Source organism: Fukomys damarensis, unplaced genomic scaffold (assembly GCF_012274545.1).
Source record: "Fukomys damarensis isolate Sample0158 unplaced genomic scaffold, DMR_v1.0_HiC HiC_scaffold_14, whole genome shotgun sequence".
NCBI classification, from domain to species: domain Eukaryota; kingdom Metazoa; phylum Chordata; class Mammalia; order Rodentia; family Bathyergidae; genus Fukomys; species Fukomys damarensis.
Genome location: NW_022900926.1, coordinates 49,471,313 through 49,494,008, shown reverse-complemented (window position 1 = coordinate 49,494,008; position 22,696 = coordinate 49,471,313). Strand labels below are relative to the sequence as shown.

At 36.9% G+C, this 22,696-nt stretch overlaps 2 protein-coding genes and 1 pseudogene across 4 annotated transcripts in view; all 3 read right to left on the bottom strand.

The window, feature by feature from the left end:
* Positions 1–17,918, bottom strand: part of LOC104866905 (cytochrome b5 reductase 4) — an 81,941-nt gene extending 64,023 nt beyond the window's left edge. For all 3 annotated transcript variants that reach the window (XR_002025570.2, XM_033763369.1, XM_010631158.3), the window contains exons 1-3: positions 17,676–17,918; positions 12,061–12,214; positions 1,899–1,999 (exon numbers count right to left, since the gene is read on the bottom strand). Coding sequence is in view for 2 of the 3 variants with exons in the window: in XM_033763369.1 (XP_033619260.1) it covers positions 1,899–1,999; positions 12,061–12,214; positions 17,676–17,906 (486 nt within the window). In the remaining variant the exon portion in view is untranslated. The remainder of the gene's footprint in view (positions 1–1,898; positions 2,000–12,060; positions 12,215–17,675) is intronic.
* Positions 6,279–7,204, bottom strand: LOC104866912 (annotated as a pseudogene).
* A 1,629-nt stretch (positions 17,919–19,547) lies between the features above and the next one.
* Positions 19,548–22,696, bottom strand: part of Ripply2 (ripply transcriptional repressor 2) — a 4,498-nt gene continuing 1,349 nt past the window's right edge. Inside the window, exon 3 of the mRNA XM_019208489.2 lies at positions 19,548–19,710. Coding sequence (XP_019064034.1) covers positions 19,563–19,710 — 148 coding nt within the window. The 3' untranslated portion in view covers positions 19,548–19,562. The remainder of the gene's footprint in view (positions 19,711–22,696) is intronic.

Below are 22,696 nucleotides of genomic sequence, written 5' to 3'. Positions count from 1 at the left end.
GGACAACTCAAATCCTGGCTACAAGTAAAGTTTTATACTGAAGGTCCAAGGCACTTCTCCAGTTTTTCAAATACAAAGTTGTTTATTTCTATGGTAGGTAAAAGTCATAAATAATTTTAATTCACTGGTATTATTAGAGCCAAGGGAAATGCAGAATCTGGTAAGCAATGTATTTTTTTGTTTGTTTTTCTTTTTCTTTTTTGAGACAGGGTCTCACTATGTAGTTCAGACTGCTCTAGAACTCACTGTGTAGCCTAGGCTGGTCTTGAACTCAAAGCGATCCTCCTGCCTCAGCCTCCCGAGGGCTGTGATTATAGGTGAGTGCCACCATGTCCGGCGCAATGTATTATTTTTACTACTAAAGAACTTACAATATAGCACTTCTTGTGACTTCTTCCAGACAAGTTTTCCTTAAATAAAGCCCATATAAATTCACAATACTTAGGCCCGTATAAATACATAACATGGTGAAATATACACAAGCCTAGATTTTACTGAAAATTATACTTGTGGAAGAAATATCAAAACTTATCAAAGCAGATAAAAGAGAAATACATGGAAGGCAACTTTTTTAGGCAAATATTCCTAAAACCTTTCTATTTGGCTTGTCTTGCTATGTAATAACAAATATCAACTGACACTGGGAACTTGCCTTAAAACAGCAATAAGAACCCCCCCCCAATGAGAATGCTATCATGACCAATGGGCAAATATGATAATCCCAGGAAGAACACTAAAACAGTCAATGAGACTTTGCCATTTAAATAGCTATGAAGTACTACTTCTAAGTATAAAACAAATCATATTTCTGGCAACCTGGTCAAAAATCACATACATAAATAAGAAGACCATATAAATAGAAATAAAATTTTATTTGATCCAAAACAACTATAAAATTACTCAATCTGGTTCAGATATCTTGAATGATAAAACCCAAGTAGTATAAACTGGGGAAGTATTATTAAAATAAAAAATAAAGCACTAGGAAAGACAAAGGCAAATTTCCAAGGATTATTTGTTATCTCAGAATATGTTAGTAAACTGATAGTAACTACATATTCTGCACAGCTCCTAAATAGTGTAAGAACTAATGCTTATGAAAATACAAGAGGGAACGTGACTAAATATTCTTTTTTTTTTGGTACCGGAGATCGAACTCAGGTCCTTGCTCTTACAAGGCAGGCAGCAGGACCACTGAGCTAAATCCCTGGCCCTAAATATCTTTGAGATACAAGAATCTCTGGTATCATTCTAGGAAAAAATAAGTTTTCTATTCACTAAACAGCTTCATCTAACTTTCTGAACGATAATGTAGTTTCAGCACAGCAAGCCGGGATGAATATATAGCAAACACAAATGAAGATAGACTGAAAGCAGAGAAGCATGATTCAGCAAGTTAGCCGCAGATCAGTGTTCCTTCTTCCAAACATTACTGTTTGCCACAAGTCAATTATCATCATTATTAAAAGTAATCAAGACCAGGCCGGACATCACAGTGCACGCCTGTAAACCCAGTAGTCAGGAGGCTGAAGCAGAAGGATCACCATGAGTTTGAGTTCATCCTGGGCTACAGAGTGAGATTCAAGGTCACCCTGAACTACAAAGGGAGACCCTGTCTAAAAAAAAAAAAGTTATGAAGACGGAGAAAACACTAGCTAGCAGAAGAGACTAAAAGCATGCCAGTGATATGAAACAATCTCTAAATTTGTAATAAAATAATCCAAAAACAAATTAAATGAACAGCTGCTACATGTGAACATTTGCCTATATTTAAAAAGTCAAGACAACACATTTGAAATACAAGAATGTTTTTTTCCTAACTACAAATATCACACTGCCAAAGCTATGAGCACTCCATATTTCCATTGTGATAACTTTGATTACTTTCAGCACTTTACCTGATCAAAAAGGTCAGTACCATCTGATCCTGCTGCTCTCATTAGTTCATCTTCTCCACCAGGATGATATTCCATATATGGGCTGACATTATAAACATATCCTGTATCAAAACAAAGAGAAAAATTATTCTAAATGAACTTAAAAGTTATAAAACCATAAATGTAAGTACCAACATATCTCTCCCAATACATTTTATGCAACAAATCTGTGTCAGCATATAAAGCCTGAAATAGCCTGTATGGTCTCTGCTACTTCATAGCTCTTTAGACTGACTCTGAGCCTGTCATAATTCTACCTCCTTTATGATACACTAGGGCCAATCCATGGCAAAGAAGAACATCGTTAGGGCTTATATTTAGATGTCACCCCAAAGCACTGTGGCTTTTGGGAGTAGCGGAGGCTTTTGGGAGTGACTGGATAATAGGTGTGCGATACTGGATCATTGCATGTGGTTATGAATTAGTCCATTGATTGAGCATAGTGCCCAGTATGAGTGGTAGATTTACTGAAGAGAGAAGACCCATCTCAGGAGTGGGCGACACCGACCAATAGTCTTCTAGCCTGGATGTAATAAAAAGGCAAAGAAGAAACAAGTCTCTCTGCTTCCTGCCTGTCATGCTATGAACTGTTTCACCTCTGCTATGCCCTTCTGTCATGCACCCCCTGCCTTGGAGCCTGCTGAGTTTGTACTGAAAACTCTACAAACTGTAAGCTAAAGTAAAATTTTCCTGTGGGTATTGGGTATTTTGTCCCAGCAATGAGAAAGTAACTGAGACAAACATCCCATCCCCTTCCGAAAAAAAAAAAAAAAAAAAAAAAAAAAAACTATAAAGGCTTCTAAAACCCCTCGCTATAAGCAGTTAAAACTACTGGATAGAATTTTAGTCAGACACAATAGATCCAACTTCACTTGGAATTTGTTAGTAATTTGCTAATTACGAGATTTAAACCAGTCACAAAAGGATACTGGTCCACTTACAGAGGCCCTCCCCCATTACCCCCATATTGAGAATTGAAGCCAGGGCCTTTGCACTGAGCTACATACCCAACCCTTTTTTATTTTTAGACAGGATCTCACTGTCAGGAACTTTCTTCTCTCTTTTATCTCCTTCATTTATTTTCAAAAACATTACCTAACAATTAAAAATGTGGACCCCTGAATGTGGCACAAGAAAATAAACACATATTATACTTTTCTTTCATGCTTTATTATCCTGTCTATCATACATGGATTTTATTAAGCAAATCTCTCATGTACAAAGTTAGCTAAGTACCTGGTTTTTAGAAACTAATCTTGTAACTCTATGTTCTAATGACAAAATTTTATTAATTTCTTCCTACATTACTAATTGCTCAGGTGTGATACATTTGAGAACTAGATTGTCTATTAAATAGAAATAATATTTGTGAACCAATAGACATGACCCTAAATTGATGCTGGGTTCTTAATGGTAACATTAGGAGCAGAGGTGGTTAGTAACTAAGGTATTCCTATCACAGCACAGTTGGTAGATTAGATCATTTATTTATATGAGTGGCCTTCAGTGGCATAAAAGGATTTAAGGAAGATACCTACTTCCATCCATCCATTCACCCAACCCCTTCTTTATGCTGGTAATTTATTTTGTGTGTTTTGCTTTTTCAGTGTTAAGCAGGAATAGACACAAGAAAAGGATTGCCCAAGTACTACTAATAAAAATAAAGTATTAAAACTAAAACACAGCACTTGTATTAGGAAGATGTACTTCAGTGCTTAAATAAATCATTTTCAAATATTCTAGCAATATTCAGGGATCCATGTACTCATCAAAGTACAGTTGTCATACATTTAAAAGCACATATTTAGAACAATAGCTAAACTCTTTAAAGATATGTACTGGTAGTAACTTAAGCTCTATATTCATGCTTCAGCTTCAGGCAATTCTTAGTTTGCTTTCTCATCTAGTACAGGATTTAGTTCCATCTATAGGTGGTTCACCCAGCAACTGCTTGAACAATTCCAGTGTCTAGGTGTTCATTTTTTAAAAATCTAAATTCAAGGATCAACAGTGTTTTTCCCCTATCCCTAGATGGGAGAGAGAGGGAAAGAGGAAGAAAAGGCAAACAAGATGTGATATGTATATATGTACCAATTCCCCACAATAAATATATTTAATATATCACAAACATATACTAATAAAATTTTTAAAAGTTGCTTTTATACCTGAAATGGTCACCATTTTACACAGAAAGTAGTCCTTCCATCTTGAAAAACACAGCCTTATAGTTTTTCATGTAAACTTTTTATATTTATTTGCTTCAAACTTAAACCCCCAAGTGCCTCTGATGAAGACTGCAGGCATCATAAAATGAAGTATTTCCCTTTAAGTTTGTGTGTAAAACTTAGTACTCACACTAAAATGTGTGGAAGAAAATAAACCAGTTACCGAACCTACCTAAGTTACTATGACTAAGCATTTAATATAGTCCTGAACTTCCCAGCAGCCAAAGCCAAAAGAAACTCTAGTAACAGTGCACTTATTATCTGACCATAAATAAAATATTAAGATAAAACAAGAAAGATATGTTAGTTTTTTAAAAGGGAGAAAATCTCTTGATAATGTGAATGATGAGCCATTATAAAGATGATACTGACCACATAACAGATATTACAGTTTAGCAACATACAAAACCATTCTTCCCATCCTCCCCAGCCATAGGAAATGACTGAATTTCCTGTGAGAATAGATTTGAATATTCTGGACATTTCATATAAATACAATCATACAATATGGGATCTTTTATGATTGGCTTCTTTCACTTAGCATGTCTGAGGTTAATATGTGATTTTTGCATGTATCAGTATTTTTCCTTTTTGTGGCTAGATAATATCCCATACAAGTGATCCACTCACAACATTTAGGTTGTTTCCACCTATATAGTTTTTGTGGTGATTTACATATTTTGATTTCTTTTGTGTATACATAAGAGTAAATTTAATGGGATACACAGTGCTGTAGTTTGGATCTTGAACAGTCAAAGGTTAGAGATGTAATTTAATGGCAGAGCATTTGACTAGCATCTGCAAGGCTCTGGTTTCAAGACCTAGCAATATAACAACAGAAAGACAGACAGACAGATGGACAGATAGAGGGAAAGAAAAGGAAAAGGTCCATGATCCATGCATTGATGGGGCTTGGTCCCCAGAGCATGGCACTAAGGACAAGTGGCAGAACTTTTAGGCTGGCCTAATGAAAAAAAGTTGGGTCACTGGGGGAATGCTCTTGAATGGAATATCAGGACCCTGTCTCTTCCTATCTCAAATTTTGCTTCTAGCTACTATTAAGTGAGTGGTTTCCTCCACTACTGCTTCCTACCATGGTATACTGTCTTGCCTTGGGACCAAAAGCCATGAAGCCAATTGTCTCTGGATGAAAACATCTGAAACTCAGAAAAATAAACTTTTCATCCTTTTTTACCTCCAGTATTTTGTCACAATGATGAAAATGAACATATATAATATCCTACATTTAAACCCGTAACTGCTAGGTTTAGTTTCCATTCTCACCCGTGACATATGAAGGTTTAAGTTTCAGAGAGCTCTTTTTTAGTCACTACTCCAATTCGCTACAGTAAGGAAAAACCTTTTTCCATGTACAGAACCTGAAATATACCACATAGCTCAGATGATTAGATTCATAACTGGTCTGTAGCATAATCTACTGTATCTCACACCCAGATATATGTACAACAGTGCTTAAAGACAGCATAATGTAGTATTCAAGTGTCATTTTATACCCATCAATCTAGCTCCCAAATCTATCAAAATTTTCAGATTAATGATACATATGAACCATAATCACCCATCAATATAGAGTTCACGACATCACCATGGCTCACACCATATACCACATAATGATTTTTCACTTTTTTATTCTTTTCTATAAGCCAGAGAGTCTCACAGTATTGTGCAGGGGCTCTTTAAGGGAGCTCAAGACACGGTGATCCTAGGCCAAATCTTTTTATAGTAAGACCAGATTTTTCCAGTGGTTTTTTTTTTCCCCCTTTTTTCCTTTTACTTTTTACTAACACGTTTGCACTACATAATGATTACATTTATCATGGAGACTTGATACATGTACATAACACATCTTAAATTTTTTCAACTTCTACATATTCTTTCTTTTTTTTTTAATCTCCTTCAGCCTTGCTGAGGACAGAATTTACTTATTTAAAGACAATTTTTTAAAAATTAAATAAATGAAACAATGTGAGATCAAGATACACAAAACTTCACATAGAACAAAAAAAAAGACTGCTGGGCAACAATGGAGGACAATGGAAGAGTTTCACAGATGCACAGAGAAATCATATTGTCAACAGGATTGAGCTGTTACTGATTCTCCCCTGAACATCAAGATTTCATTTTGTTCAGCCTAAGATCTTGCTCAATTTCAAACTGACTGTGGTCCATGCGCTCTAGAACAGCTTTCCATTCGATGTACCCCTTTCCCTCACTTATGGACAGCCAGTTCTTCTTCCTCCTTGAAGCTCTCCCAGTCCAATTTGGACTTCTCAAGGGCGCTCATTTTCTGCTACTTGGCTCCACTTTTCCCCAAAAGGCTGCTCATGCCACTTGACCTTTTTATCCCTGACCCAGCAGAGAGTGACAGCACAGCTGAAGGGACATTAGCCTGTGGTTTTTCTCATTTTGCTTAAAGAAGGATTTTAAGATGTTGCATCCACTCTTTTAGTCAACCTTACTTCTCCACCAGCAAAATCAAACATCCTGGTGATTTTAACCTTTTCTGCTTCTCTAGGTCTCTCTAGCTCTTCTGCTGTGACTTACACTTTACTTGTCTCTTCAGTCTGTTCTCCTGTCTTTGCCTGTGTACTTGGGGGCACTTTTGACTTCGGCTCCATATAACTGAGGAAGCTGGCCCAGAGTTCATCCTACTCCTTTTTCCATGCACCCTCTGATTCCCTGCCCTTCTCCTGCTTTTCTACTTCATCCTCTTCACTGCTGCTTCCTTTAGGTTAGGCCTTGGCTTCCTTTTCCTCTTTAAACAAGAGGCCACTCTGTTTTCTCTTCCTGGCTGGAATGCTCTGAGCCTTTCTTTTTTTCCCTTTGCTTTTCTGTGTCTACTCTTCCCCATCCATTTCATCTTCCTTCACTACTTCATTCACATCATCTTCACTATACTTTCCACCCAATGGCACATAGTCCTCATCCTTTTCCAAGGTGAAGTCTTCGGAATCGAATTCTTCCATGTCACTGCCACGCAGGGCCAGGCCACCCACAGAACTATGGCAGCCACAAGGGAGAGACCACAGAGCCACAGGAGCAGCCTGTGTGGCCCTAGCCGCCTCTTCTGCATATTCTTTCAAACGTGTAGCATTTTCTAGAGACAACACGACACATGGTAAAACACTGACTGCAGAAGGTGACATGACAATATAGTTGTCATCTGTCCAGCCACATATTAAAGATATTTGCCAAAATGTAAGACAATGCCACTTTTGTTTTAGAAAATGCAGTTATTTTTCATAGATAAAAGAACTATTTGTGAAAATATATAGTGGGTTTATTATTTTTATTTTGAAGTTAATTTTTAAATATTCCTTAAATTTCTTTAAAATTTAAAGATAAATATCAATAAATATCATAAATAAAAACACATTGGGGTCCTCAATAATTTTTAAAAGAGTAAAGGGATCTTAAGACCAGAAAGTTTGAGGACCAAAGAAAAGTGGGATTTTTAAACTCAGATTGGCATATTTTAGGGGATTTTGAAATTCAAATAAGTAATTCTAAAGCCCTCTGCTATATTCATTCAACAAAATTTCTTCAATGCCTATCATGCAAGTATTAAGTTGTTACACTATACTATTTTTATTTCAATTAACCACTGTTCATCTTGTTGGCTTCAAAATAACAGAGGAAAAAAGATGTTCCTACGGTAAAATCATGACATACTTCACTGTATTCAAAAGTACAAATTATAAGTACTATGACTACTTTGCCATCTTGTGTTCAACAAAGAAACTGCACGTTATTTTCATTATATCTACTGATTTTTATCTTGTTCTAACAATTGCTAAAATGTGTGGAAATATGCACCTATAACTGTGGATTTCAATCCTATCCTTCAGTTTAATGTATGCTTTGTATACTCTCAAGTCTTTTTTCTTTATTCCTGGTGAGAATCTCTGGCAAAGCTTTTTTAAAATCTGATATTAATATAATCCAAACAAAAGGTAAAATCAATAATGTTCCTTACTGTTTGTATAGTATACTTTTCCTCACACATTTACTTTCAACTTGTCTTCAAAGTATCTTTCTTATGGACATCATGTAGATTTTTTTCTTTATTAACTTGATAATATACATACATATAACACATACAGAGTCAATCTATCTTTTAATTAGAATGTTTGGTCCACTAACATATAACTTTAATTACTGAGACTGAATTTATGTATACCTTTTTACTAGGTCCCCAGACCACAAGTTTTTTTTTTCTCATTAAGTTTATTGGTACATTTTAGGTATACAGTACAGTTACATTCATCATTGGTATCTTGTACCTTTACATGGACAGATCTTGGTTCTCACTTGTTCCCCTTGTCCCTGCCCTCCCTTCACTCCCTCCTCCCTTCGCTATTTACAAAAAATGTATTTCCATTTATTCATTTTCTCATTTTTTTCCTTTTCCCTTATTTCCTTTCCCCTACGCTTTCCACTTCCTCTACACCTTTAGCTCTTTTCTTACTATTTCACATTGTCACTTATACCATTAGGATCTTATGTACCATTATAGTTTTTCACACCAGAGAAACCATTTGATATTTATACATGTGTGACTTATTTATTTCACTTAGAAGTATATCCTCAATATGTGTCCATTTTCCTATGAATGAGTCTAATTTCTCATTCTTTATGGCTGTGTAGTATTCCATTTTATAGAAAAAACACACCTTCTTTATCCAGTCACCAACTAATGGAAAAATGGGCTGTTTCCAAGTTTCAGCTATTACAAACAGGGCCACTATAAACATGGGTGCACATATATCATTGTGGTATGATTCTTTTAATTATTTTGGATAGTTACCCAGCAGAAGGATGGCTGGGTCAAATGGAACCTCTAATCCTAGTTCTTTGAGGTATCTCCATATTGATTCCCAAAGTGGTTGCACCAGTCTGCACTCCCACCAACAATGGAGAAGGGTTCCCTTCTCCCCACAACCCTGCCAACATTTGTTATTGGTTGATTTCTTGATAGCAGCCATTCTTTGTGGGGTGAGGTGGAATCTCAGTGTTGTTTTCATATGCATCTCTTGAATGACCAATGATGAGCCACAAGTTTTCTGATTGTGTTCCTCTTTTCCTTACTTGTTTTAGGTTAATCAAATTTTCTGTAGGTTCATTTTATCTATTGACTTTTTGTCTTCTCTATGCCTTTTTAAATGATTATTCTGAGATTTATAGTGCATGTATCCTTAACTTTTACTTGAAATATTTATAATTTTGAAAACCAAAGAGTTGACTCATAATAGAGCAGAATGAAGAAAGGTAAAAATAAAAGGCAATTGTAAGTTTGAGGTGAATCTATTAAAAAGCCAATTTGCTCATCAGAGGCCACAAAGGTGCAAGAGTCTTAGACTCTGGGTATTCATGAAAGTCAAGAGTATAAGATCTCAAATTCAGTGTAAGAAGTAGTACAATCCCTGCCCCTCTTCATAGTCAATACAACCTACTGACAAGATTCCCAAAGCAGCCATGAAAAGTACAGGGTCATTTCCTGGAGAAAACAAACCAGAAAGACACTACACCCAGGAAAACAGAAACACTTAGAGTAGTTTTGACCCAAAAGCAAAAATCTACATGTCAAAACATTAAAATTCACCTCCCACCACCATCAGCCATTCCCAAGTGAATGCCAAGACATGCATTTACATATGATTGAAGAATTTCTCTTCCTAAGAAAATATCAGTCCAAGATTGATGGCAGTAACTGAGAGAAAATAAGAAGCAGAAAACAAGAAAAATCAGCACCAAAATTAGTACTTTGAAAAAAATAATAAAACTGATAAATAAATTCCTGGCAAGAATGATCAAGGAAAAAAAGAAAAACCAAACAGTTAGCAATATTGGAATGAAAGAGGATACAGGGTATGTTATAGAACTCAAAGACATTAAAGAGATAATAAAGGAATACTGGAAACAACTTTATGCCAATATTATTTGACAACTGAGAGGAAACAAATTCTCTGAGTAAAACATATAATTGACATAGAAGCAACAAAAAATTTGTATAACTCTCACTAAATATTTTAAATAAACTTTTTTTGCACAAGCAATTTTTTTTCAAAATATTAGCTGAATTTTTTAAAGCACTTGTCAATCAAGCAAACTGTAAAGGTTAGATTAAGCCAGCAGAAGCCAGGTCTCCTGGGATCATGACAGGAGAGGCCTCTGAGTGCCTGGATGGCTGAGCACCATGAAATGAATCTGGGAGAGCCAATTTCCAAGGTGGCCTTTCTAAGAGCCAGGGGCTCTCTCTCAAATGAAAGGTTTACACTTTTGCACACTTGAACCTGTGATTAGTAGGGTCCTTGCAACTATTTTCTTAGCCTTATTGAAAGGTTCGAAGTACTTGGTTTCATTTTAATGGCACCAATCTCTTCAGTAATCACACCTTCTTTGTTTTCAACTTTATATGTGCTTCTTTTTGGACCAAAATATAAATTTTCCAAATTGTTATGCTCTGTTTTTGTTCCTATTTCTCACCATCAAACTGGCTACATGCAGCCAGCAGTATCCATAACACAGCAGAAATTTGGGCTGCCTTGAAATTTCCTCTACAAGGGCAATTAATCTATAGCCTTTACACCTAGACTTCATCAAAGTTTCAGGACATGGGCAAAATGCAGACAAGTTCTTTGTCAGAATGTAGCATGCATAGCCTCCAGTCAAATTCCCAATAAAGTCCCTATATGAAACTTTGTGAGCTTGTTCTTTGCTGTCCATATTCTTATGAACATTCTGGTCTTCTGAGTTCTATCAGAATCACCCAGCAGTCTTTGCATGTTGCATTGCAGGGTTTCTCTAGCCCACATCTCCAAACTTTTCTAAATTCTTCCCCAAAACTAGTTCCAAAGGCTTCTGAACCATATAGTCACAACAATGACTCCACTTCTCTGGTAGCAATTTTCTTTATTAGTCAGCTTTCTGGTCACTGAAACAAAATACCTAATATTCACAACTTAAAGGAGAAGAGATTTAATTTGGCTCATGCTTTCAACAGTTTCAGTCCATAACCTGCTGGCTGCAAAGCTGAAGCATGATGATAGGAGGACAAGGCAGAGCAAAGCTGTTCACTTCATGGCAGCCAGGAAATGCAGTGCAGGGTAAGAGCAACTGGGAGGGTTATTCTTTCCAAAGGCACATCACAGTAAACCACTTCCAACTGGACCCCACCTCCTACCAGCATACACAGCTGGTAGTGTGTGGATTAATCCACTGATAGGTATAGCATCCTTATGATCCCATAATCCCTAAAAGAATACCTTAATCTAGTCAAGTTGACAATTAAGATTAATTGGCACAATTAGCTACTCCTCCACTTATTTCTTTCAACATTCCCATTCATAATTTGGAATTTCTTATTTCGTATGAACTAGAAAAATTGGTAAAATACTATTTCTAAGAAACATACAGTAAGTAGTAAACCTTGCCATAAATGAAAACTGAAAATTTAGGTTTAATGTAAGTTTTCTGGTTGGTCTCCTTTCATTTTGTCCAACAGAATTCAACTAAAGGCCCTGAGGTAGAAAGTTCCATATAAACTGGGTGCTACTGAATAATTTACTAGATGACTTTGACATTAAAGTGCCAGGCTGACATCTATTTCTTTTTAAAGGGAATACAGTACAGAGCTGCTAAGAAAATTTTTATTTATGAAATTTACAATTTTTTGCATCAAAATGCAAATGGTTATATAAGGAAGAAGCACTGTCCAAAGTCAGAACTATGTTATTCATACATTATCCAGTATAGGCACATTTTTAAAAATCTAATTCTGAATCCTATCACAAAACAGCATGACTATAGGATATGGTATTACAATTAAAAAGTCAAGGCAAAAATTTTAAAATACTCAATAACTGGTAAGATCCTACCTCTTATACATATCCAACAGTCATCTTTTTTATTGTGTTTCTTAAGTTCTTCTTCAGTTACTTCAATTAGCCTGCCTTTTAATCCTGTTAGGTCTTTTCCACTTTTGGTCAGTCGAATCCAATCCATAAGACTTCTGCCTTGTTTTAAAGGTACCTAAGAAACAGAAAAGAAAGATTAAATGTGACTTCTTATTGTGTTCTCTTCTTCCTGCTATTTGTCTTCAAGCTACTTAATTATGTTTATTCCCATTTAAAAAAAAAACAAATCAAATCTATCAATTCTAGAAATACTCATAAGTTGTGTCAAAATTATTTTTGTATATTAGAATTATAAATGGAACTTGTATAAAAAATCTAGGAGCTGGTGATGTAGCTCAGCAGTGCCAAGCCCACCTGGAAAGCACAGAAATTCTGTTTCACAAAGTTCATTAATAAAGGTACCATAGTATAACAGAAAAGTATTTAATCTAAAGTCAGAAAACATGTCTTGGTCCTGGCTCTGTCACTAATTAAGAGTCATCAATTAGGACCAAAATTTCTTCACCTTAAAAATCAGACTTAGCTGGCTGTGACGGTGCATGTAATCCCAGCACAGTGGGAGGCTGAGACACAAGAATCTGAAATTTAAGATCAGCCTGGGCCACTGAGCGATTTGTGAGACCCTGTTAAAAGGGGTAAGGCAAGAGTTGGGGATGTAGCTCAGTGTAAAGGCTCTTGGCTGAATCCCCAGCAAACAAAAAAAAAGAGATCTGACAGAAGAAAAGACACACAAACAATTGGCATAAGTTGACTTTTTCTGAATTATCAACATACATAGAATACTAGAAATTATTATGTAGCAATGCAGCAATGGATTTTCTAAGAATCCAGCTCTTATGGTTTATATCTAGCTGTCCTCCAAAGCCTTTCACACTCATAGGTGGAGCTTTTGGAAGGTGACTGGATCGTTGAGGCTTCAAACTCATCAGTAATGAGTCCACTAATGAGTTTATAGATAAATGTGATGTAGAGAAGTGAAGCCTAGTCAGAGGAGGTGGGTTAGGGATATGGCCAGGAAGGGTAGAGGTCCCTCCGTCCTCCCTTGATTTCAATCTCTGTGTCTCCCAACATGATATCATGAGCCACTTCTCTGTCAGTTAGCTATGGGCTGAAACTTTTACAAACTGTGAGCCAAAATAAACCTTTCCTCCTTTAAGTTGTCAGTGTCTATGGGGCACTAGCCAGAGGTATACGTGAGGTGGATATGCAAAGATAAAGGGACATTTGGAGCCATAAGCCCAGACCTCCCAGAATGGATGCTTCAAAATTAAAAGCCTACAGGGCCACAGTCCATATAGGATCAAAACACACTAACTTAAGAAATATATGCTCTGGCCCTTGTCCTCCCCATATTCCAATTAATTACTTATATTAGCTCTAAGATCAGTCATGCAATAGACCACCCTGCCCTTCTCATCCCCTACATGAATTCCTGAACAGGTGTCCTTTATTCTTTTGTCCTTTCTGGTTTTACCAATAAAAAGCCACAGAAGCTCCAGTTTGGGGCTGTTTTTTGTTTTTGTTTTTGTTTTTTTCCTGAGACTCTCTCAGGCTGAGGAGTCTCAGTTAATGCAGTCCCTCTAGATCCTCTTGGAATAGAAACTAGACACGGACTCTGAGTAATCCCTCATCCTTTGTGCCACCAGTCATGAAATATAACAGGTATTGTCAGGTACTGTGTCCCAGCTGAGGAAAGCATGTGAAGAACCAACAAGGCCCCTCCTTTCCAAGGCTTGAACTTGTAAAAGTAAAAGACTTTGCTTTGAGAGAAAACCCCAGGGTACTCTGTTGAAGAAGGGGTGCCTAGGGAATTGATTTCCACAGATTCAGTTTACTGTGCTCAGCTAGCCAGGAATTCAGATGCCTCTACATCTTGCACAATGTAAAAGGTCTCAGCTACTGCTCCTGCTTGTGGAAGATCTTGGTACCATCCACTTGGTGCTAGGTGTATGCCCATGAAGAATGTAAGAATGGCAGAATCGTAGAAGCTTACACCAGATTTCAGAAGAAGGCCTGAGAGGCCAGGTAGTGTGCCCAAGAGGGCAGTGTGTGAAGCTGTGAGGGTAAAGTCAAAGGTGCAGTGGAGATTCCAAGATGTGTGAAATGCCAGGAACATGGAACATCTGAGAAAAGCCACAGGGGTGAACAAAGCCAGCACAAGAAAGAAGCCAAGAGAGCTATGACCACAGGCAGCCCAATATGGGAGGAGTCACTCATCCAAGCCCTTTGGAGTCCACATCTCACCTCGATTTGCCCAGGGTGCTAAACTTGGAACTACAGGATTTAATATTTGCTCTGCTGGATTTTGGTCTGGCTTTGGTCCCACTCTTTTCTACCCCCCTATTTCTGCCTTTTGGAATGGAAATGTTTATCCTGTGCCTTTGCATGTTGGAAGTGTTTAACTTCTTTTTCATTTGTAGTAGGGCTTCCAAATAAGAGTTTGCCTGAAATCTCAGAGACTTTGGACTTGAGACTTCTCAGCAATGAAGAAACTGTTAGGACTATGGAAACTCTTAGAGATGGTCTAAATGCATTTTTGCACAAAGGGATGCAAATGAGTCTTCTGGAGGCCAGGTTGGAATGTTCTGGTCATGTCTAGATGTTCCCTCAAAGTCTCATGTGCTCATAGGTAGGGTTTTGGAGAGGTGACTGAATCATGAGGGCATGGATTAGTCCACTGCTGAGTTTGTAACTAAATGCAGTGTGGAGAAGTGAAGTGTGGTCAGAGGAGGTGGGCTGGGGGTGTGGCCTGGAAGGGAGTATCTCCCTCCCTCCTTGCTTGGTCTCTTTCCTGCCTCTCCACCACCCCCATGTCATGAGCCACTTCTCCTCTGCCATACCTTCAGCTATGTTGTCTTGACTTGGAGCCAGCCAACTGTGGACTGAAACCTCTACAAAATGTGAGACAGAATAAACCTTTCCTCCTTTAAGGAGGTATTATGTCCCAGGAACAGCAAGTAACTAAGACACCAATGAGAAACAAAAGTTTCTCAAATAAGGGAAAATAATAGCACTGTAGAAAAGGAGTTGGAAAACTACAAGGAGCCAACTCTGCTAATATTTTTACACAGCCTTGAGCTAAGAATAGTGTTTACATAGAGTGGTGATGAAGAAAGGAGGCCCTCAAAGCCTAAAATACAGTAAGCTTCCCTTAGCCACAGAGCATGCATTACAAGATATACCCCGCCCAAAACAAAAGCTAGTTAGTACCAAATGCAACATATATTATATTTTGTTCTATATATACACATTTCTTTTTCCTTCTTCATAACTTCATGGATAGATCACAATTACTATAGATCTTAGCAATCTCAGAACATGCTTTTTTTCCTTTCTTTTTAAGTTAAGAACCTTCACATTTTCACTTAAAGTAAGGACTTTATGCCATAACAAAATTCCCCATATCACTACTCTTGTACTTTGGGATCACTACTGAGTAAAAATAATTGTAACACTGTGATTACTGCCAGAATCAATCTGATAACCGAGACAGCTGCTACCATGCAACTGACATGTGGGTAGAGCGTATAATGTAGAAGTAGACAAAGGGATGATTCACATGCCAAGCAAGACAGAGCAAGACAGCACAAGATTTTGTCATACTTCTTACAATGGTACATAATTTAAAACTTACAAACTCTGTATTTCTGAAATTTTCTAATACTTTCAGATTGCAATTAACTGTGGGTAAGTGAAATCATGAAACACACTGAGAAAAATGAGTGAAGGGTACTACTTTATTTACTGTTAGGCCCTTTGTAGAAAACTTCGCCAACTCCTCCTAAGAGGATTTAGTAACAGGATGTTTGCAGTCTTTGTTGTGTTTTACAAAGTACATTTTCAAAGTTTTTAGATTAAGAAGTTGCTATGGCTTGTGTGTTATAAAAAGGCTTGAAACTGAGTCTACAAATTCCATCTCAGGCTATCAGCATGTGATACTTTCTGTCATGTTATGGCACAGCAAGAAGGCCCTTGCCAAAGATGGTGCCCTTGACTTTAGACTTTCCAGTCTCCAGAATCATAATAAAAAAACTCTGTTCTTTATGTTATGCAGCATCTGGTATTATATTACAGCAGCACAAAATGAACTAAGACAGAAGTGCTGTTCACATTTTAAACAGTTAAGACAACCTAGTATAAATTTTTCTCTCTTTGGACCCAAAGACTCATTTTCACCATCACCTGTGCAACTTTTTGTCTTTGCCTCCACATTTTCTCCCTTAAATAGATGTTGAGAACATGGCCAGTAATTTTAATGGAGAAGTGCAGCAATTCATATTTTAATTCTGGAAAGGCTATACTATTCAGTCAAGTATTGAGTTTAAGGTGAAAAAACAGGTCAAACACCAGAAAGGAAAAGAGAGAATTAAATGGTTGTTTAAAGATATACAGAATAAGTGAAACGTCACAGACAGAATTGCATCACAAACCTGTATGTGCTAAGGCAATATTTCTAAAAACCAGTTCCCTTTTCTGTGAAATGGATAATAAAGGCTTCCATTTCATAAGATCATTGTGAAGATTAAGCACGGTAATAGAGGAAAAGAACCAAAACAATACATGGTCATAGTAAGCATTTAATAAGTCTCAGTATTATTATAGTTGGAGATACACACGTCTGAAAAGCAAGTGAAAATTACAGTTCCTCCAACCTAAATTCTGCTCTAGGATCAGAAACCCAGGTCTAAGTAGAGGAAAATAAGTTAGTGAAGGGCCCAAATGATCCTAAGACTAAAAAGTGTGGAGAAATGAAAAGAAAAAGGGGTAGCCTAAGTAGGTGGAAGTCTCAGAAACAAAACAAGATGTGGTTACTGATAAAGGAAGCACCCAATAACACGAACAAGCAGCATCAACGTTGAAATGAACACGAACTACAGTTTTTATCAAAATTTGCAAATATAAAATATATTTGTGTTCCACTTGTGCTAACAGTAACTATTCCCAACAAATACTCAAAGGCATTATATTAGTTTCAAAGTCAGCAATTGCTATCAGTAGAAAAGGCAACGTTGAAACAATCAGGTATCAGAGTTAGGCAGTATGACTGGAAAAGAACTGTCTGTAAACCTGAGATTGGAGAGTTGTGGACCTTTGTCTTCGCTTCTCCAAGCTTCCCTAGCTCCCTAAGTCCTCAACCTTGCGAGGATGTCTCATGTCGCCACTTCTTGGCCTCCCTTTCTGCCAGGAACCCACATCATTCACAACCCCTTCGGACAGGAAGAACAAAAGACCGGTGACAAGGACAGGCTGAAGACAGGAAGCTGATATTGAGTACCTACAATAATACAAGCATCGGTCCTGTTCTACAGATCTGAATTAGCGAGAAAAGACTGAGGAGAAAGGGAACTGACAGAGGGAAAGTGGGGAGAGCAGTGAGAGGTTGGAGGGAGAATTCCAGAACGGGAGACGGAGTGGGATCAGAAAGCAAGCGGTCGTCAGCAAGGGCAGGAGACAACGAAGACTTGAGAGGGGGAAAGGAGGTGGGAGGAAGGACAAAAGGAAAGAATACTCTGCGGAAGCGCGAATCCCCGGAGTGAAGAGAGCGCCAAGCGAGACTAACGGTGCCACCCATTTACCTTGCTACGCCCCCCGGAGACGACGCGCTGCTGAGAACTGGGGGCCGGGAAAGACTGAGAAGGGACGTTTAGCATCCTGGACCTCTGATCCGGGCCTCGCCCGGGGGCCCGATGACCGACCGGCACGATCGGCAGGACCCCTCCGGTTAGCACCTCCCGCTCCGGCTCAGAAGCCGGGGAGAGGCCAAGCCCCCGACCCACTTCCGGGGTCGCTAGGGGTGAGCACGTCATGCCGTAGCACGTCCGTGGAGGGCGGAGCTAACAGGACGCACTGAACGCCGGCTAGGATGGAAGTGAGAAGTACGCATGCTCAGTGAGTTCCGCACCCTAAACTTCAGCACTGGAAGAAAGTGACAGCTATTTCGAGGAAAGACTAGAGTGAAGCTGTTCCTTAGTCCTGGTGCTGATAGAATCGAGAATGAATTCTTATACAGCCCTATTAACCCAGAACAACAGTGTTTGTCCATTGATAAGTCTGATTTCTCTAAAATTATGTCATGTAGGGTACAGGGCTGTACCAGAAAGAGAATCTCACTACTTTAAAAGCTAAGGAGTCAAATGCAAACAGCCACTACAAGAGGATAAAAGATTTTACTGTTAAGCACCCAACCTCCTTGTGCTCTAACTCAGTAACTCGTAAATTCTTCCTCCTCAAATAACTTTCCATCTTCACTGAAACATACATTGTAATTTATTACAATTATCAAATCCTCAAAGTGCTCAGAAATCAAAGTTATATTTGCGGTATTTTTATATTCTAAGGGAAGCATGTGCTATTTGTGGTCATTCAAACAAGAAGCATATTTTAGCTAGTAGCTGGCTACCTCTGGTCTTCGTCCCCATCCATTATTATTATGGGATATTATAAGAATATTTTAACTTGCATTGAATTGTTTATTGTGAGAAGACTGTATGTATATGAACCAAAGGAACTCCATAACCAGAGTTTACCATATTACCTTAACCTTGTAAATTGCTCATTCTCATTTAATGAAATATTTTTCTGCAAGTCTATAAGAAAAACTAATCACCAAGAATTTATTTTAACTTCCCATAGGAAAAATTTCAAATGAGAATATCAAGAGCAGGGAATCAGAGCAAAGGAAAGTTGATAATATTGGAGAATGTTTCATATCTACCAAATATCTTAGTTCCTCCTTGGACAAAAATAGAAAAACACTTTTGAATACTCATCATCGGGCTCCAATTTTTAGATTCCATGTAAATAACTCCCCTTGAAATATTTTGTTTTAATTATAGAGATCCCCTAATGTAATATAGTAAATATTGAACACCCATGCTGTTTTACTACTAGATTTTAAAACAGCAGAAAAGTAGGAAATGAGAATTACTTTACTCATTATTTATTTGTAATCTCTAAAATTTAAGAGCTCTAAAACTGATTTCTATTCTCAATTATAGATAATAATTTAAATTATTTTCACCATCTTCTAGTAAACACATAACGATAGATGTGTGATTGGTAATATAAGATGATTTCTTTGTTATCTAAGAAGATAATTTTATCTACAATTACAACATCCATTTAAGGTCAATAGGAAAGAGCAGATATTACAAGGCCAAGTCATGAAAAAATTAGATATTGTGATTCTTTGCAAAATATAAAGATAAATTTGTAATTTAATTCTTTGTAAGCCCCAACTATGTAATTATATAACACAAGACACTTGTAAATGTCACCTATTTTAAATTCCAACATTGAATTTTAGTGTAGAGATTTTTTTAAAGGCCACACTACCATAGTAATTACAAAATATTTCCTTTTATTAAAAAATTATAAAATACGAATAAATTAGTTTTTTAAATTATGATACATTTGTACACTAAATTTAAATCCCACAAGCTTTAAATATCATCAAAATTAGCTTAGTTTTCACAGGTCAGCTCTTCAATTTCATCTTCACTATCAGAATCTTCATAAAATGAAATTGTGGCTTGAATTGGAAAATTTTTCAGAAGAGTTTCTGCCTCTTGATATAAGTAATCATAACACTTTGATTTTGGCCATAATAGTCTGAAAGAAGCAGACAACATAGTATGCTTTATTTCTTCACATTCAGAATCATTATACTCATGAAATGATCAAGTTTCAGATGTTCTATATTTTTAACAATTTATTAGATACATTGCATTAGATACAGCCTTAATATAGAGTTTTTAAATGCTACTATCATAACTTTCATGGAATCTATTTGCCAAAGTATCAATAAATGTGTGATTATTTTTAACCATTGTTTGACTTACAAATTAGATCAAATTCATTATATACCCTAAATAAGCATAAGATCAATGGTCAGCTTACTTCTAGCATTATGCATATACTTATTCTTTCAAAGTACAGGAAAAAATCTGTTTTTCATTTTTCAAATTTATTTGGGGGAAAAAATGAATTCTATCTCTATATTAAAAATTCTGAAAAAGTATGCCTTATAAAGGCAGCAAAATATTATAGACTCTCAATGAAGGTAGTAATCATCTAGAGTCTTGTTTTAAAGTCACAGATTTAACTCTTAGTTATAAATGTAACCAATTTAAGCTTAGAAACATACTGAGAGCAGAATTTTTAAGTTTGTTTGTGCATTCGCAACTTGACACAGAAAAGCTAACTGTGACACCAATTACTGAGGATCCCTGAAATGTTACTGGAAATCTCTACAGTAGGCTCCAGTCTCCCACTCAGTGTACAACACAGGCCTGAGGAGGGAAAAGAGAGACAGAAAGCAGGATGCCAGTATTACCAATGCCAGTACAACTGACAAGGGTGCTGGTCAGTCCAAGCCATTGATTTTTATTGGTAATCATTTGGAGTAAAGAGGAGCTACAAGGAAGGGCAGAACTACAGTCAAGGATACACAATCATGTAGTTTCTATGGAAATTAATGTAAGCAAGGATCGTGACAGGTAAGACAAAGCATTCTTGAATTAGAAACAGAATAGACAAAATATATGTTGTAATTAGAATATTGTCCTTCTAGTTAGAAAGTTTTAATTGCAGAAACACAAAAAGGGGCAAATTACTCTGACCTTAGCATGTAGGCTTCGGCCAGACTCACTTCTATAAACAAGCCAATTGTGGGGTTAACTCTTTACAGCTTGCACTGCTTACAGCCTTGCTTTGGGGGCATGATCAATATTGCAGTCCCCTGCAACCAATTTTGGTCCCATCTCCCTCCCTTCTCCCCATTCAACCTAATGTGGGAGCACCATACTGACATATTGAGAAATGATGCAGGCCTCATACAAAAAAAACGGCAAATAAGCATGATTACCTCAGAATTTTAAAATCCTGACAAATATTAATTTTGTCACTCCTCTGTTTTCATCCCAGGAAAAGAGAGATAGTGCTGAATCACCAACTAAAGTGCAGTCATTTTAGTGTAGAATAAATAGTCCTATACATAGATGTAATTGATGTTTATAAAGGAAAGATTATATTATTTTCAGTATGTTCAATTTCAAAAGGAAGAAAACTAGAAAATTAAGTTTTTAAATGTTTCTAGCAAGATTTAGAAACTTTATAATTTTGATGTTTAAATAACTATCAATTATCCAATAAATAATATTGTAATGATTCTTTGTGCCAATAATTCATAATTTGAAGATGAATAAATCAAGGTCCCTACTCTCAAGAAGTTGGCAATTGAGTAAAAATAATAAGAAACCCAATATTAGCCAAGATAGAAATTTTTAAAATAAAGTACAATGAAATTTTAAGAATACTTAAGAAAAGAAAGGAATTGCTTATAAAGTTAAGTCTATTTCTAATATATAATTGGAGTTGCCAAACACAAGGAATGCTGTTTAGCCTTCATCATCATACTCTGCCCAGAATTTCTTACTGTGTGTTGTTTTTATTCCAGGAACTCCATCCATCCTGTTCCAACCCTCCTGTCTCCTTTGTGGACCTCTCTTACTCCATATACTCCTTAGAGGCTGACCTTCTCTCGAGGCTTCATTGAGAGTGATTTGCTCTCCCCTCTACACTGCCTAGGATGACCTAACTGTCCTGATTTCCCGCTTATTCATCACAACCTCCCACTTAACAAGATTTTAACTCTAGGCCCTGACATATTATGCTGATCCCTACCTGATATCTAGATTTGGTTGCTCCACAGATATATTAAATCTAGCAAATAGAAAATCAGAGTCAATATCTTGCTCCCCAAGTGTGTTTTAAACCCTAATTTCTATCATTTGTACAACACTCATGCAGTCACAATTCACAAACTTGGGAAACATTCTGGCTTTTTACCTCTTCTTCACCATATCTATTAAATACCTTATAAAGCCTAATTGTCACCTAAATATTTCCCAAATTTACTAATTTCCAGCCCTACTTCCAATGTCTTAGAGAAGCTCTTTATCATTTCTTACCTGAACAATTGCAATAGCTTCCAATTTTGCTTTTCGCGTTCTAAGTCTGTATATCATTTCCTTAGTGCTTTTTCTGAAAGATAAACCTGATCACACTACTCTTCCGGTTAAAATCCATCGAGAAGCCCTCAATACAGAGTAAAACCCATGGATTTTTTGTGTCAAAGTACAGGTTCTGGCCTCTGGCTGCCCTGCTGGAATGAACACAAATTCACACACCCAAATTCCAGCTCCTTGCTGCTTATTAGCCATGCTGCCCAGGCACCTGCATGACTCAGCCAGCCACAACTTATGATACACACTTCCTGAAACTTCCCCGTCCTCAACATAATTAGCCCCTTCATTCCCTGCCCATACTTGTAAAACCACTGCAACACTTACTAGGTGCTATGATTACTTTTCCCTGTGTCCTTCAACTATTGCTAGCTCATGGTGGGAAATTAGTATTGACTAGTATGTGCTTCTTATAGACACTTCACAAAGATCATAACAGCTCTCACAAACAGGAAAAGTGCATAATTATTAACCTTTCAGATGAATAAAACCTACATAAAAATCTCCCAGAAAATCTCTCTGTAGCAAAAAAAAAAAAAAAAAAAAAAAAAAAAAAAAAACAAAAAAAATTT